The sequence below is a fragment of the Genypterus blacodes genome, unplaced genomic scaffold (genome assembly GCF_046128005.1).
Source record: "Genypterus blacodes isolate CSIRO-AG114 ecotype Tasmania unplaced genomic scaffold, CSIRO-AGI_Gbla_v1 ptg000039l_1, whole genome shotgun sequence".
Lineage (NCBI taxonomy): Eukaryota > Metazoa > Chordata > Actinopteri > Ophidiiformes > Ophidiidae > Genypterus > Genypterus blacodes.
This window is the reverse complement of record NW_027466852.1, coordinates 2,292,399-2,307,631: the sequence shown is the minus strand read 5'-3', so window position 1 is coordinate 2,307,631 and position 15,233 is coordinate 2,292,399. Positions and strand designations below refer to the sequence as shown.

Here is a 15,233-nt window from a genome sequence, read left to right as displayed (position 1 = left end):
CCAAGTGACAATCTATTATGACTATCTACTATGTCAGGTAAAATCATACATTTGCCCACCATAGTAAACCTTAAATTAAGAAGTTAAACAATTATTACAACCATTTCTTTTGCGATAACATGTGAAAACTGTAATAGACTCATGTACTTAGATGACCGTAGAAGTGGCAGATAACACACCTCAGCTGCTTTTCATTGAATGACACATTTAGGCTTCAGCTGTACATTTTTGTGCCAATTATTTGATCATTTGTAATGAGCCAAGAAAAAGCAATGGTAATGATTAATAATTCACATTTTGTACTTTTAAAGCTTATAGTCAGTAATATTGTGTGCATTTAATAACATTTCTTACAGATTTTAAAATAAAGTACTAAATTCTCTTATATTGGTTTCCGTCTCTCAGAAGTCAACATTTAATTTACTTCTCCTCTTGCAGCAGTCTGATTTTCATGTGCTCCAAACAATCGAAAACATCTCACACGGACATTCGTCTGTAGGGAAATCACAGGGAAATATTTGGACGAGGCATTTGAGCATCGACGGACTTTGCTTTGTTAGTCAGGACACATGGAAAGTGGGTCTCCGCCCTGTGCTTTCATTGCACGCGTGTGTCAAGGCGGCAAGGCAAGGCAAGGCGCCGCTGGACAGGTCGGACCTGCAGCACCTCGGCAAAGCCTTGTCCAAACCAACACGTGATGTCAGCCGTGTCCAGGGTGAAGTAGAAGAGTCTGTCTGAGCAGCGTGTCCTCCTGTAGACGGAGCGGGGGTCTGCAGACAGCACCCCTCTGATGGCGGCAGCAGCTTCCTCTGCACTCTGCAGAAACTTGAACCTGGGCCCGTCACTTTGTGGCGATCCTGTGTAGCAGGTGAGATTGTTTTTAGTGGCAGAGCTTCTGTCAATGGCCATTTTCATATGCACGTGTAACAAGGATGCCCTCTTGTGGAGAATAATACAACTACAATAGCAGATCCCAGTTCCATAATATTATCCAAAGCGACTTACATTACATTACCACCCTTCGCAGAGGGGGGAGCAATTGCAGGGTTCGGTGCCTTGCTCAGGGGCACCTCGGCAGGGGCTTGAACCGGCGACCCTCTGGTTCCCAAGCAGAAGCACTACCCACTGAGCCACTGCCTCCTCCACTGCCTATCACACACTGATAGTTTAACGACCTCAGTGTATTAAGTGCTGATCATATACAGTTTCATTCAACTAATACTTCAAAGTGCCATTGTAAAGCTACTGCAATGTCACAGTACTGCAGTAAAGCAGTTTTGTTATGTTGTACATTTTTATTTCTCAGATGTTCCTGGTAATCTCTTGCGAGTAATAATTCATTGTCCCAGGACTTTATCGTCATTGTATTTACAACTAACTGTGTCCTCTGCATCCACTGAGCCACTGAGCACTCACACTTCCCTACCTTCCTCACTTTTGCATTGCATTGTGGGACAATACAAATATTACCACCATATAGTTTATATACAGTATAGTATAGAGACAGCACTTTCTAAGTTATATATATTATTACATAATAAGGAAAACTAGATGTGCTGACCTGAATATTGTGTGGGAAGGAATTCTGTTAACTCTCTCTGGGCCTGAGGAGTGAAGCGCACCTGCAGAGAGGCAACAGGAGGCTCTCTGATCCAGCCAGCAATGGTGCTGTGTGCGTCCTCCCCATAACACGGTCGCTCCACCACTGACTCCAGTGACTTAGGTGTGTCAACAAGTCTCTCCTTGTCCTCGGATGTTAGCTGGCAAAGATCCTTTTGGGTGACAAAGGCCTTAACGTCCTCCAGCACGTTGTTAAAGTCTTCGGAGAGGGAAAACTGAGTAGAAACGCCGGAAGAACTTGAGCAAGATCCATCACCTGTGCTTGAGAGATGAGCAGCAGATGCTTGGCTTGACAGGAGACTCCCTGAGCCGCTGTTGGCATGGCAATCTGTTCTGTCGCCTTTAAACTTCAAGTGAACATCTGTGTCAGAGTCTTTGCTGGCGTTTGAGGTGTTCGCCGCCTCCTCGTGTAATGATACAGCTTCATCTGGTTGGGTTCTGTCTGTCGATTGGCGAGCGTCTGAATCTGTGCTCAGCCTGGCCTGTGGACAGTCGTACTCTGGAATGTAGGGTTTAATGTCCAGGACTGGAGTTCCAGATATCATGTCAATGTCTGACAGATGTATTGTGTCGCCTGGAAAATAAAGTTATCAAAGTTTTCCATCAAATCGAGTCAGTTAGCGGAAAACAGTGTACATTTTAGAATAAGTCAAACTGTTAACGGTAATTCTAATCTGACAAGCATAAACACACATACATGTACATCTACAAGCACATAGGTCCCATTAACACCTTGCATTAACACAAGCTCTTATCCATACAACATGCTCACAAGTAGTTGGGCGTCAATGCAACAGTGCTTACAGTGGGAACACATTAATGTGACGCAATCTGCCCAAGACTTGTAAACGTCACCGTGCCTCAGCTCCGCTCGCTCTCATTCATTCATTAAGTCGTTTTAACTCGCTGTCAACGACCTGTGGCTAAAACACAAAACGGTGACCAGGAACAGCAGTTATTCAGTTAATCCAACTCACCTTCTATTCTCTCCAGTTTAGCCAGAGTGAGGCCCAGGGCATTGGGCCGGTGTGGGCTGCGTGTAGAGTACACACCCACCCTCTCACCGTTCAGTCTAGGAGGCTTCACTTTGGCTTTATAACTCAGGTGGCCATTTTTGTGAAAGAGGAAGATTATCCTGTCGGGACAAAGAGGAGAAAATAAAACTCTAAACTCAAAAGCTGATGGCGAACCTCAAACTATCCTAACAGTGGCACATCCAGACAGCTGACTGAACAACACTGAGGTGAGGTTGGAAAGTGTGGCACACATGCGACCCACCACACATGGGAGTACTGCTCCAGGCCCACCAGAGCGTGATCTGGGTTATTGAAGACACTCTGCTGGATGCGTAGCTCTGCCCTGGATGGACCGCAGATAGTGGGCTGTCTGGGCGTCCCCGTCTTCACAGAGAAACAGGAGCGAATATAACCGATCGGGACCGTCTGGATGTTACCTGTAGTGTGACACAGGAAACAAAACGGGCTCATATAAAAAAGGAGCAGCTAAGTGATGACATGAGCTGCGCCGGTTTTTGCATTGTAGTCGGGAAGGTTGAGCTTGAGGGTTGAAGTGACAGTTACAGATGTGTGTGTGTACTTGCAGGGATGCTTTTGGTGCTCACCTTGCTCCAACACAAGCTGTGGTGAAGGTGGTGGGACTGAGCGGCCTCCTCCAGGGTCACTGCTTCCACTGCTGCCAATGGTTGACACAGCAGACTGGATAGATGTCATGTGTTTGCGGTGAGATCTAATTCCGCTGTCCAACATTTGCCTAAAGGAAAAAGCAGGTCAGATGTATTTACAGTAAATAGAGTTAACCTGTCGAAGTACACAGGACGTGGACACTATTTTAATTGGTGTAATAAAAATGGAAAAGGACAGACAAAACATGATCTTGTTTTTAAATACGACATATCAATAGGAAAACGCTTCAAAAATCAGCAAGTCATCTTAAGTGTCACTGATGTTCTCTGAGTGCTGAGCTACACAAGGCTAACATACCTCAGATTCTTCATTTCTTTTCGCATTATAGAAACTTGCTGGTTCAGTTTATTGATACGCTCGCCGCAGCCGTCACACACAGAGTTCATCGTATCGATCGGAGATGTGACCACATGTACACATACATATATGACAAGTGTATTGGGAGCGCGTTAGCTTTTAGCTTTTAGCTGGCAGCTCCAACAGAAACAACCCCACGAAAACACGTGCGTGTCTCTCCACGCGGAAGCGACTCGAGGCGGATTTTCTTGTTGGCCGACCAGTGACGTTTCACGTGACTGCGTAATGTTTGAAAGTTCACGGGAGCAGATTTTTTATTTAGTTTTGTCTGTTGTATAAGTTCTTATCTAAACTACTACAGCTAAACTACGACTATTTTCATGCATCATAGCATCATATATGTTGAAAAACGCATCAATAAAGTGACGCACGTTGCCTTTTAGTTTGACCTGAAGTTCTTTTATGTGACCTGAAGTTCTTTTATCTACCTTTGTTGAACACACTTATTGTAAGTCGCTTTGGATAAAAGCGTCTGCTAAATGACCGTAATGTAATGTAATGTTTGGAGACGTCCAGAGTTTATTCTATGGTTACACCAGCAGAGGGCAGCCTAACCTATTTTAATGTTCATTGATTTTGTCTGTTTCTCAAATATAAGATTTAAGACGTCACAATACTATCGAACCTAATTATTAACGTAAAAGCAACGGATAGAATAAAAAATTCTTTGTTGTTAATTTGGGTTTTAACAAAAGATTTATTAAGAAGAAATCCACATTTACTCAGTCAGGGACACACAAGCTTTCAGACATCTCATTTACTGACTGCTAGACTGCTAGACAGCTGGAATGTTTGTACCACATCCCAACAACAGAAATAAATGAATAAAAGCCATTCAGACGTTTTAAATTGTTTTATATATATATATATATATATATATATATATATATATATATATATATATATATATATATATATATATATAAATGAATAAAAGCCATTCAGACATTTTAAATTGTTTTATATATATATACAGTATATACATATAAAATCTCTTGTATATATTATATATATATAAACTCTTTTCTTTTTGGTGAGTCTAATCAATAAGACAGATATCTTTTGGGGTAATACTGTGTTGACTTAACATAATTGTTACTCATCTAAATGTGTAAATAGAGACAATTCTGAGTGGCCTAAAACCTGGCAGATGTTGTTCTTCTTTGGTGAGTTGGAATGACCTTTGTTACTCATCATATTCTCTAAAAGAACAGTCAAAACTGAATTTATTACAAAAATAATAAATCCATACCATCAAAGCCAGACCAGATAGCCTTATTCATCAGTTTCTCCAAGATCGATGATCTGGTGGCACCATAAGGCTGTATGTTCAGTGTAGTGCCTTTTATTCAGAATCAGAATCAGAATCAGAATAGCTTTTATTGCCAATTAAGTTTACACTTAAAAGGAATTTCTTGGATGAAAAACACCTTTTACAAAAATTCTACGTTGTAAATCCACAATTACAAATACATAATCATCACGCAAAATTTGCAGTATATTTAATGCAAAATAGAATCCATGAGCGCTTAAAAGCATGTAAAAACCAAGAATAAATAACAATTTAGGAAATTCATTTGCTCAACATGTTTGGTCTCGTTAACAAACAGGCTGCATGTTAACCAGAGTAATAAGAAGATGGTGAATGTGACGATTGAGGATATAGTTTGTCTGGCATAATACTGTATGCCTGTACTGTTGCCATATCCAAAAAGTTTATTTTACAAACTTAGATTGTTTTTCTCGGTCAAAAATTCCGTGGCGGTGGAGAGGACAGGGTTAGAAATGAGGACATTTTAGTTTGTTCAGGCATGTTGACAGAAGATCCTTCACTCGGATCTACAAAAGACAGACAGTATACTGTTAGGACTAAGACACACGAAAGATCAGAGAAAGCGTACATCGAGGAACTCTTCCATCAAGCAAGATCTTAAAGGTTTTCTACACCTCTGCGACTCCTCCTTTAGTCTCTCTCACAATCATACCTGTGTTATTATCATCCTCATCATCATCATCAGCTCTTTTGTCTTGAGATGGAGTGATGTCTTCCTCCTCATCTGGTCCCAAGACCTGCTGAAGAGCCTCTCTTTGCTGTGACTCTGTGTTATAGGTCTCCACCTGGAAAGCAGCAGGCTCTGCAGCTGGGAGAGGATCTTGGGACAGGGTTAGGGCTGGAGCAGCATCTGGAGCATCTGGAAATTGAGCTGGAACTGAAGCTAGTACAGGAACAGGGTTTGGATCGGGGGCAATGACAGGTGCTAGGACTGGAGGTAGTACAGGAAAAGGGATTGGATCGGGGGCAATGACAGGTGGTGGAGCTGGAGCTAGTACAGGAACGGGGATTGGATCAGGGACAATGACGGGTAGTGACTCTGTATCTAGAACTATAGTTGGAGATGGAACAGGATCTGAGTCTGAAACAAGGCCCAGGGTGGGGTTAGCTGGAACAGGAGCAGGTGCTAGAGTTGAAGCCGGAGTTAGACCAGCAAAGAGGAGAGGGGTTTGGACAGATGCAAGGATGGGCACAGAAGCAGGGGCAGGAAGGACACATGTAGGCTGTGACTCCAACATGCCACTGCCCACAGTGAGTAAGGAGATTAGAGATCCTGGTGGCTGAGCTGGGATGACCTCCACTGGTTCAGAGACAGCTACTGCTATAGGAGCCTCTTCATCCAGTGCCTCCTCTTCTTGAGAGACAGAAATCTCCAGTGTGGGGTCACTTTTCCTCGGCCTCCCTCGTTTCCTTGTGCTCTCAGCCCTTGTTCTTTTCCTCTGACTCTCCACCCTGAGACAGTACAACAACTGTAAAGAGCCGCAGCAGTGGACATTCATACAGCTCTTTGTGACACTTTTGAAAAGCTTAAAGCACAAAGTCTGTGACCTGGATCTAGGGCGTCAATATTCAATAAGACCAGAGCAACCTTTGGGTTCCTCTTGTTCCACATTCAATATAAACCGGAGGAGAGATAAGGACCCAGCAGCTGATAATGTTTCCACCACACACTGTAAGGTACGTGGTGTCGCAATTCAAGCTGTGTTAAAACTGAGCCAAATTAAAATGTCTCTAGAATCCATTATATTCTAACGTTAATTCTATTATACAGACATATATGTATTTGAGTGTGTGGAGATGGGCATTATGTTGCTGAGCCAACAACGGTTATTCCAAATGTAAATATAATCTACTCCGCTGATATTGACTGTGCTTTCTAAAAAGAAATTTACCCAAAAACCCACTGGTTAGTTTCCTTCTCCTGGGCTTCAGCCTTTCTTTTCCTGAGAAGGTCTCTGTCTCGCAGGCGCCGACGAATCCCACCTACAAAACAATCCAGTCAAACCTGATTGAAAGCACACAGGTCGGCTCCATAGTCAACAACCATCCACCAGTTAAGCAAAATGTTAAATGTCTGTTTTTAGTGCTGATTAGGATTTGACAGACTATTATAATGGCATATAATGACTTCAGTTATGAACACTGCACCTTCCAGCAGCACACTGGAGGATTATAACCTGTATTTAACCTTTGACAGAAACATTTTCCTATTAGGTTTTACAATAACAAGGTCATAAATAAACCAAACTGCTCAAATGTTGCTCAAAAAATTCCTAGTAAACTATAAACCTGTGAAAATGATGAAAACCAAATATCTGCTCATGTTATAAGAGATGAAATGGAACCAGCAACTGCATAACTGGACTCTTTCTACTATTTGTAAAATAAATGTACTGACGTTCAATTATTCAAATAAAAGAGGAAAGAATATTTTCAAACTTACCTTGGTGTTCATCTGGAGTTTTGTTTTCCAACTCCTGTGTCACTGTATTCATTGTCTCCTCCATTCCGGTTGCTGGTATGACTTAATTTGACTCATTGAAGGCGGGAAAGGAAAAAGCAAGTGGACAGAATAACTTCTAACTGTTTTCAATTCCCACCCCTAAATGAATTATCTGGTTAACCATTACCATAGTGCGAAGAGAGTTCTTGAAGCCTCGCTCTTATCATATTTGTAAAGCTGGAGGAGTTGGCACAGCCCTGACAGAAAAGGACTGCACAGAGTTGTTTGTGATAGTTGATAAAAATGGCTATGTGGCAATGCAGGGAATACACACAGAGCTCAGGCTTGCTGTACTGCCGTTTCAAATTAAAGGCAAAGTGCAATTTAGAAAACGTTGGCCTAATTTACCTAGAAAACTAAAAATAAAGACTTTCTGGTTGTGTTTGCCTGTGTATGTGAGTGTGTTTTCAAGCTGGGTTAACTATACAGATTTTGGCAAAGTGCTAAAAGGTTGTGAGTGTGTGCTGTTTTGCGATGGGATTTTTGTTATTGTTATCTTTGACTGAATTTGGTAATTTATTACGTGTCGGTATTTTCAAATAATGTGGAATGGAGCAAACTAGATATGTATGCATTCAGAATATGCTGTAATATGAAACATTTACATATTCCTGCTGTTCATGTTGCAAACCGTTATACATCCTGACAAATGAGACACTCCCCACCCCCTGTGAGTAGCAGCATACCCATCTTATCTCACAGATGGGAAGCTGCTCAGTTTGGGGTGTGTTCTCAATCTTCTCAAAGCACATTGAGTGCTGCTGCTGCTGTGTGTGTGTGCGTGTGTGTGTGTTTTAGCCTCTCAGAAGAGAGAGCCATTTTACAAGAGTAAATAACACTGAGATGCCAATTATGGGGGAAATGTTGACTAGCCCTTGTTAAATTCATTAGTTTCCTCATTGAAAAAGCTGCTTGCAATACACACACACACACTTCCCCAACTGATTGGATGGCTTATTGATATTGATATTTCATGTACTAATGCATGAGTAAATTCTTAAGTTCACAAATTTTGTAACAATCCTAACAGTTACAGTAGCAAGTAACTTGCTTTATTGATTTTTGTCCAGAAATAAATGTCCGCTTCAAACCTTATCTGGCACAGAGCGCAAAGTATTACGCCTATCCTATCCTGTTTGGGATTAATTTATTGGAAAGGTGACCCACACTATTTCACAACTTACTTACCATGGTTTGGTCTAAACAAACACTGACAAAAATATAGTCAAACTACCTTGAAAAAAATAAGGTAATCACCATTACATCCAGTACCAGCTGCGATCCAATGGGTCAAAACAATGGATGCAAATAGCACAGAATCCTAATAGCAGAAGGGTGATAAGTACCACTAGACACTAGTATGGGTACCCTCCAAGTATGTGCATCTTTACAAAGGACTGATTATTATCTGCATTCCTTTTACAGCCGAAGGCAAAATCGTTGTCACACATACACACCCCTGCTGCTTCACAATGAAGCTGAAGTTTGATGAATACCAAAGCAGATGTTACAGTGCCATCTTCTGGTGCACATTAAAAACTACCTAACGCAGATTTCAAAAGGAGTTTAGAACTCACACAAGGCCAAAGACAAGCTGTCTGAATAGTGTGCACTGAAGAATGGTGATTATGGATCAAAAGTATGTTCTGCATCAACATTCTCAAAATGATTTTGCCTTGCACAGCATGGGCTCATATAAAACTGATTGTCATGGTAAGACATCATTAGGCACCACTAATACTCAAGCATTTGAATTTTTCCCGACATTCTGCTGCATTATCTAGTTGATTTCAAACTTGTTTTCAATGTTGTTTGGTAGCTGTAGCTGGGAGGGCAGAAACAGACTTCTGCTTTAAGGGATCTGGTGTCTCAGGAAGTAATGGGGGGTGGGGGCACCATACCCACCATGTGCATATACAATGCTCTCTTCACTGCAAACCAAATATACCCCTCCACTCTAGCCATGTGGCCAAAGCAGGGGAAAGCATCAGACTTTCATGAACAAACACAGTACAAATAAGACAGTATGCAATAAAATGATCTGTTATGCACTTTATTGATCAATTTTTGTACATTACAAATTGAGCATTTGATATACATGTGTACACGTGCAAAGGAATAAGCTATATTGAACAGGCAACAGGTAGTATTACATATATATTCAAAGTATAATCTCTTGAGGGTTTTACCTGTCTTAATTATAAAACATTGGCCATTATATTAAGGTAGTAAGGGGCATGTTTTAAAACTCTTTAAATGTATAGAAATCATACAGATGAGCTAAGTTTACCATATGACCTACTTTATGGCAATGTAATTGGGTGGATGCTGCCGTGTGCAAATTGGATCAAGCATTATATTACTACACTTCAAATGAAATAAAGAGACTTCACAGACGGACGCCTCTTGTTTTGGTGAAACGTTAGTCACAACTTTGCTTTGAGAGGAGAAATAAATTGCACCATAGCACTGTTTCGGGGGCAGCGTCATGTTTTGTGACTGCAATGCCTTTTCGAGTCGATGGGCGTTTCTGGACGGAGATGGCGCTATTGAGCATTATATTTTGTTTCAGTCCCGTTTCCCTCCATGGTTTCTCCTCTCCCCGACTAACTTAGCGTTTGGCTCAGTTCATTATACAGTCCTATATTCTCCCTCCATTAGGGCATCTCTGCGTTTGGACTGAAGATCCCACCAAAACCCAGGAGAGAAAAGTTAAACTTTCACGGGGCGAGATGGACATGAAAAAGAGGATCCACCTGGAGCTCAGAAACCGGACACAGTCTGATGTGAGTCGTGCTTTTTAAAAACCAACCCGTAGTTTTCTGGCTAGCCTCGCTAGCTAGCTACTTTTTCTCTTGCTTTCTGAGTGACCTGTGTGGCTAACGTAATGGTGACCACATGGGTTTTTACATTATGTTTCTCTTTTATTTGTAGGGCGGTAAACATTCGCAGAAAGAAGCCAAATCCCTTTTATACAGCTCTTGATTGGGCGTGAAGGGGCAACAAGACGAGAAAAGCTATATTCAGTCGTTACTTTGAAAAGGCGATTCTTCAGCTTGCTGGCATTATTGCAGTGCTTTAACCGTTTCGCAGCCTCCCTACTCGATGGTGCACACACGATTCAGCTCGGCTCCCAACATTGTAGCACAATGACTAAAACTTCTCTTTACGCTGATATCGCTGTTAAGAAATGTGCTTCCTGCGCCGCGTTTGGTTTTCACACAGCTATATTTTATACAGACCTTTGGAAGCCATGTTTGGGGGCTAGCATAACTGCTAAAAATGTGGCGCTTTTATCGCAAATACACGTTAAAAGCCTGCGGTGTTGTTGCTACGATGGATCATTTGTAACGTGAAAACGATTCGCCGGTGTTCGCGGGTGATGTCTTGAAATTTCTTTAGAGTAATTCCAAGTGTCCAGAATCAGCTACGCCAACAAAAAAACAGTGACTTGGTTCACGAGTCATCCGTACCTCCAGCACTTATAAAGCCCCCCACTCTTTACTCGGCGCGGTGATATGAACACGAAGCACGGCCACATCAAAGGCAATATTATCCTAATGTGGTCGCGTAGAAAATGTTAAACGTTCCCAGCCAACATGCTCAAAATGGGAGTGCGCGTTAAAATAGCAACACCCTTACACACACTATACTACCCACGTTACTTTTAATATTAACATGTATAGTTGTGTAAAATATCACATACTTTTTATTGGAGTCTAGTGACCAGGTGATTCTTTTTGAGTCCACACCAGACAGAACAGAAGCCAGCTAACTCGGTATTTTGTTCCCGCCATATTACACCCCTTCGCTTCAATGGTCAAAGAAAACAAGTGCGCCTCGTCGTAAACTGTAAACACCAATGTTAACGATTCACTGTTGAGCTGAGTGCCATTAAAACTCAACTTGACGTTGTTTGTAATAAACGCGGTTCGGATTGTTGGGAGGCTCCGTGAATGTAGCCAGCCCAGCCAGCCTTGGGTGACACGGAGCCCCGGCGCCCTGCTTGATGCGTGGGCAGCCAACACTAACTCGACGGTCGTTGTTTCCCGACTCGTACATGAAATAAAACATTATTGTTGGTAAAAATGTGGAAATGGAGTCTTAATAACGATGTTGGTTTGCGAAAACAACATTCTCCCGTCGAAGTGTAGAGAGAGCTGCATACTCTATCTGAGGAATCGCCATGTTGTCATTCTGTCGTCTTTGAAGCTCTGGGAGAAAGGAACTGTCTCCATCTTTGTTTTTACTAAATTTCCGTTCTCAATATATTTCCTTCGCCACTTCGACCTGAATCGACGTGGAACCCCATAACAAACTCGCAATATCAATCGTTCGCTCGACGACGATGTATTCCATTTCCCCCGTGAAAGTTGGGTTTTGCGGAAAAATAAAAAGAAAGTCTTGTCTAAGGGTGTATTCGCAATCCTTTCCGTTGCTGTTTGGTTGGCTAATGGCGGCGGGTAGAGCTGTTGCTGCTCCTCTACCACACGGCAGCGTTTAAAAGGGGCAATGGCTAGCCTGTAGCGAGCTAGCTCACAAAAATCATTGCATTTGTCATTAGTGAGTGCGTGAGCGGCCCATGGCGATTAATGATGGCTTCTTCTCACCAAAGAAAGCGCCAGAAACGCCGTGCACCGGCAAATGACACCGGCATGGATTCGAACACTTTTAAACAGGAGACGCGCGTTAAATGTCGGTGTTTTACCGGAGAAATCGTGATCTTTGGCGCTTGACAATAAACTTTTCGCGACGTTCTTCCAACACTGTTGCGCAACCATTTAACTGACGGCGTGTTTGATGCAAACTTACACCGCAAGCAGACACGTTTTTGTGTTGTTTTGTCTCGCAATGAACCGTCCATGTAATGGATGTACATACAGTACAGGGCTGATCTATTGACAATAAATGCAATCTATTTAAACGACTGTGGTTGTTCACTAACATTGCTCATCAGTGGTTTTGTTTAAATGTCAGATTGATGGTTCAGAAAAGCGATTTGAGAAATGTGTTTTTTAATAAATTGTACTCGTCCCACCAGGTATATGTTTGTCTTGTGCAAAAGTGTTTGACTGTGTGTGACTTCCTCCTCTATTCCTCAGGTACGAGAACTCGTCCTTGACAACTGTCGATCAAATGAAGGGAAAATCGAAGGCCTTACAGCTGATTTTGTTAATCTGGAGTTCCTCAGTTTGATAAATGTCGGCTTAATCTCAGTCTCCAACCTGCCCAAACTAGCAAAACTTAAAAAGGTAAAGTAGTGTTTTTCCCCCCTCACCTCAATGTTACAAGATTATTTATGAATCCTCTGGATGGTTAATGTGTTGACCTGGTGTGTTTCAGCTGGAGCTCAGTGACAACAGAATCAGCGGCGGCCTTGATGTTTTAGCGGGGAAACTTCCCAACCTCACACATCTAAACCTGAGTGGCAACAAATTGAAAGACATCAGTACGTTGGAACCATTGGTATGTGCTTCATACTCAGTCAGAGCATGTGTACGCTTTGTGCTTTTGGCAAATACTTTCCATTGTCTGCAAAAGGTTAGAATAGTTGGCGAATGCATGGGCTTTCCCTCTGCAGGACTACTGTCATGGTTATCGTCTGGCTGTAATTGGGATGTGCGGTGGAGTCACCTAAAAATGAATAATCAAATATTTGTAGACAAAACAGCAGAATAGCACACAGTCCATCAACAGTTTATCCTCACGGTGCCCATCTGCGTTTTGATCAATAGAAAAAGCTGGACAACCTGAAGAGTTTGGACCTGTTCAACTGTGAAGTGACAAACCTGAACGACTACAGGGAGAGTGTGTTCAAGCTGCTGCCCCAGCTCACCTATCTGGATGGTTATGACATCGCAGACAGGGAAGCCTCCGATTCTGATGGAGAGGTGGATGGAGATGGGGTAGACGACGAGGATGATGAAGGTAAGGCGTCACAAGGTATTGGTTTTGGTCAGGTGAATCGCAAGTGATTTATTTGTGGGTGCAGTCGGCCTTTTCCTTTTGACAAAGCATGAGAGAGCTGCTAAATACTATAGTACATGTCTGATGTCCTGGTAACAAATACCATCATTTACTCTCAATATATTATCATATCTCCAGTGTTTTTGCTTGACTTTGCTTCCACCTTGCGTATTGCACCTGAAACTGATTCTTTTTTTTTTTACTCACTGTTACAGATGGAGAGGAGGAGGAAGATGAAGATGGAGAGGAGGAGGACTTTGATGAGGAGGAGGATGAAGAAGATGAGGAGGAGGCAGAAGGAGAAGAGGACGACGAAGATGTCAGCGCTGAAGATGAGGTAAAGTCTTTTAAGCTCAAGTAGTTTTGGCGAGGTTTGAAAATTAGAGGCGCGTGAGTGTGTGTGTCTGTATACTTACGTTAACACGCTTTTCTCTGTTTAAAGGAGGAAGACTTTGGTCAGGACGGGGAAGTGGATGAAGAGGATGACGATGAGGATGAAGATGAAGATGGTACGTAATGTAGCCTTTCATGAAATTTTGAAGCAGAATCTTTTTCTTTTTTCCCCCACATGTTCTTAAACACGCCTAGAAATCAGGAAGTGGTAAAGTCCAGCGTGTCTGTATGTATTACTAATAAGAAAGGATATCACAAACCACACTTCAGATTGTATTGACGGCTTGTCTCGGCCACATCCACAATAGGAACACAAAGTTTCCTGGATGTATCTTTGTCAAAATTGAAACCAGATATTATGTGAAATATAAATGTTAGGGTGTCTTAAAAGTTTTAGTAAAGATTGAATATTTAGTTGTTCTGTTTTCACTGGGATCGCACCGCAGCTGTGCGGTCGTTGTCAGGCTCAGCTGCTCGTTCTAACCACATCTCGTCTCCTTCACCCCACAGGAGCAGAAGCCGTCAAAGGTGAGAAGAGAAAGCGAGAACCAGAGGATGAAGACGACGATGACGACGACGACGACGAGGACGACGATTAAGAGCAAATTGGCAAACAAGAGCCTACCGAGTTACCTTCCCTTCCCCACGAACCCGAGCGTCAGCCCTCCTTCAACTCGCACCGCCTTTGTAATCCACGTCTACCCCCCCAGCTCTGAGCTCTTTTACGGGGCAAGACTGTACCGGATGGGTGGGCCGAGTGGAGCTGCCTCCCTTTTCTCCCCCATGGAACTGAGAGCCACCCTACCTGCCCAACAACCCCACCCCACCTCACCAAGCCCACCACCCCAAGGTTCTCAGGCAGCCCACCACTCAGCATTCCACAATTTCACTGTCAATCCCTCTTTATGTATTCCCGCGTGAGGACTTTGGGACTGGTATCTAGTTTTGGGTCTGTGCTTTTAATATTTTGTTGGATGAATTATTTTTTGTTGTTGGGTTTATTATTTCTTTTTTTTTTGTCTTTCTGTTCCTTATTTTTCCCAATAAAATTATTGCTATAGCAGCTGTGCAACCAGCGAGCCATTATTTTTAGTGTGGCCGCCTGTTGCACAAATCAAGGTTGTAGCTACATTTTTACTTTCTGTATGACAAAAAAACAACTTTGTAAATAAAATGTTAACATTTGGTGCTTTTCTCCCTTTCTGCTTTGCATTTATGGTGTCCCACAATCCATGCCAAGGAATGACACAATGGCTTTATTGTGTTAATGTGACTGTAGATAATAGTCCACAACAAAAGCTTCAAATTCTAGTCTTGTGGTTTGTAGTCTGTAGATGAGTGCAGATCCAAAATTCTG

The 15,233-nt window shown here is 42.3% G+C and overlaps 3 protein-coding genes across 6 annotated transcripts; 1 reads left to right on the top strand and 2 right to left on the bottom strand.

Annotated features, from left to right (window-relative positions):
* Positions 1–50: 50 nt before the first annotated feature.
* On the bottom strand, positions 51–3,945 carry trmo (tRNA methyltransferase O). 2 transcript variants are annotated; one of them, XM_076147856.1, is made up of 6 exons: positions 3,621–3,945; positions 3,242–3,390; positions 2,899–3,073; positions 2,598–2,755; positions 1,623–2,194; positions 51–857 (listed from the first exon to the last, which is right to left on the bottom strand). In XM_076147856.1, exons 1-6 carry the CDS (start codon positions 3,707–3,709, stop codon positions 561–563), a joined length of 1,440 nt encoding a protein of 479 aa, XP_076003971.1. In that variant the 5' UTR covers positions 3,710–3,945; the 3' UTR covers positions 51–560. The 2 variants fall into 2 exon arrangements, with proteins under 2 accessions (XP_076003971.1, XP_076003970.1); XM_076147855.1 differs by having other exon boundaries at positions 1,562–2,194; positions 3,621–3,939.
* Positions 3,946–5,035: 1,090 nt separating this feature from the next.
* On the bottom strand, positions 5,036–7,729 carry hemgn (hemogen). 2 transcript variants are annotated; one of them, XM_076147839.1, is made up of 4 exons: positions 7,457–7,729; positions 6,906–6,996; positions 5,666–6,465; positions 5,036–5,519 (listed from the first exon to the last, which is right to left on the bottom strand). In XM_076147839.1, exons 1-4 carry the CDS (start codon positions 7,518–7,520, stop codon positions 5,428–5,430), a joined length of 1,047 nt encoding a protein of 348 aa, XP_076003954.1. In that variant the 5' UTR covers positions 7,521–7,729; the 3' UTR covers positions 5,036–5,427. The 2 variants fall into 2 exon arrangements, with proteins under 2 accessions (XP_076003954.1, XP_076003955.1); XM_076147840.1 differs by having other exon boundaries at positions 6,918–6,996.
* Positions 6,613–15,061, top strand: anp32b (acidic (leucine-rich) nuclear phosphoprotein 32 family, member B). 2 transcript variants are annotated; one of them, XM_076147842.1, is made up of 8 exons: positions 6,613–6,690; positions 10,178–10,302; positions 12,619–12,768; positions 12,860–12,982; positions 13,252–13,444; positions 13,699–13,820; positions 13,926–13,992; positions 14,387–15,061. In XM_076147842.1, the coding sequence occupies exons 2-8, from the start codon at positions 10,249–10,251 to the stop codon at positions 14,473–14,475; spliced, it is 798 nt and encodes a 265-aa protein (XP_076003957.1). In that variant the 5' UTR covers positions 6,613–6,690; positions 10,178–10,248; the 3' UTR covers positions 14,476–15,061. The 2 variants fall into 2 exon arrangements, with proteins under 2 accessions (XP_076003957.1, XP_076003956.1); XM_076147841.1 differs by lacking the exon at positions 6,613–6,690 and having other exon boundaries at positions 9,701–10,302.
* The last annotated feature ends 172 nt before the right edge of the window (positions 15,062–15,233 follow it).

What these genes read in the sequence shown, in the direction of transcription:
- anp32b (XM_076147842.1), top strand. Translation starts at nt 10,249, where the DNA reads ATGGACATGAAAAAGAGGATCCACCTGGAGCTCAGAAACCGGACACAG. An exon ending in GAAACCGGACACAGTCTGAT is followed by an intron (nt 10,303 to 12,618) that starts GTGAGTCGTGCT and finishes TCTATTCCTCAG; the next exon opens with GTACGAGAACTCGTCCTTGA. An exon ending in ATGTCAGCGCTGAAGATGAG is followed by an intron (nt 13,821 to 13,925) that starts GTAAAGTCTTTT and finishes CTCTGTTTAAAG; the next exon opens with GAGGAAGACTTTGGTCAGGA.
- hemgn (XM_076147839.1), bottom strand. Translation starts at nt 7,520, where the DNA reads ATGGAGGAGACAATGAATACAGTGACACAGGAGTTGGAAAACAAAACT. An exon ending in ACTAACCAGTGGGTTTTTGG is followed by an intron (nt 6,466 to 6,905) that starts GTAAATTTCTTT and finishes GTACTGTCTCAG; the next exon opens with GGTGGAGAGTCAGAGGAAAA. An exon ending in TGAGGATGATAATAACACAG is followed by an intron (nt 5,520 to 5,665) that starts GTATGATTGTGA and finishes TGTCTTTTGTAG; the next exon opens with ATCCGAGTGAAGGATCTTCT.
- trmo (XM_076147855.1), bottom strand. Translation starts at nt 3,709, where the DNA reads ATGAACTCTGTGTGTGACGGCTGCGGCGAGCGTATCAATAAACTGAAC. An exon ending in AAAGAAATGAAGAATCTGAG is followed by an intron (nt 3,391 to 3,620) that starts GTATGTTAGCCT and finishes TTTTTCCTTTAG; the next exon opens with GCAAATGTTGGACAGCGGAA. An exon ending in ACAGCTTGTGTTGGAGCAAG is followed by an intron (nt 3,074 to 3,241) that starts GTGAGCACCAAA and finishes GTCACACTACAG; the next exon opens with GTAACATCCAGACGGTCCCG.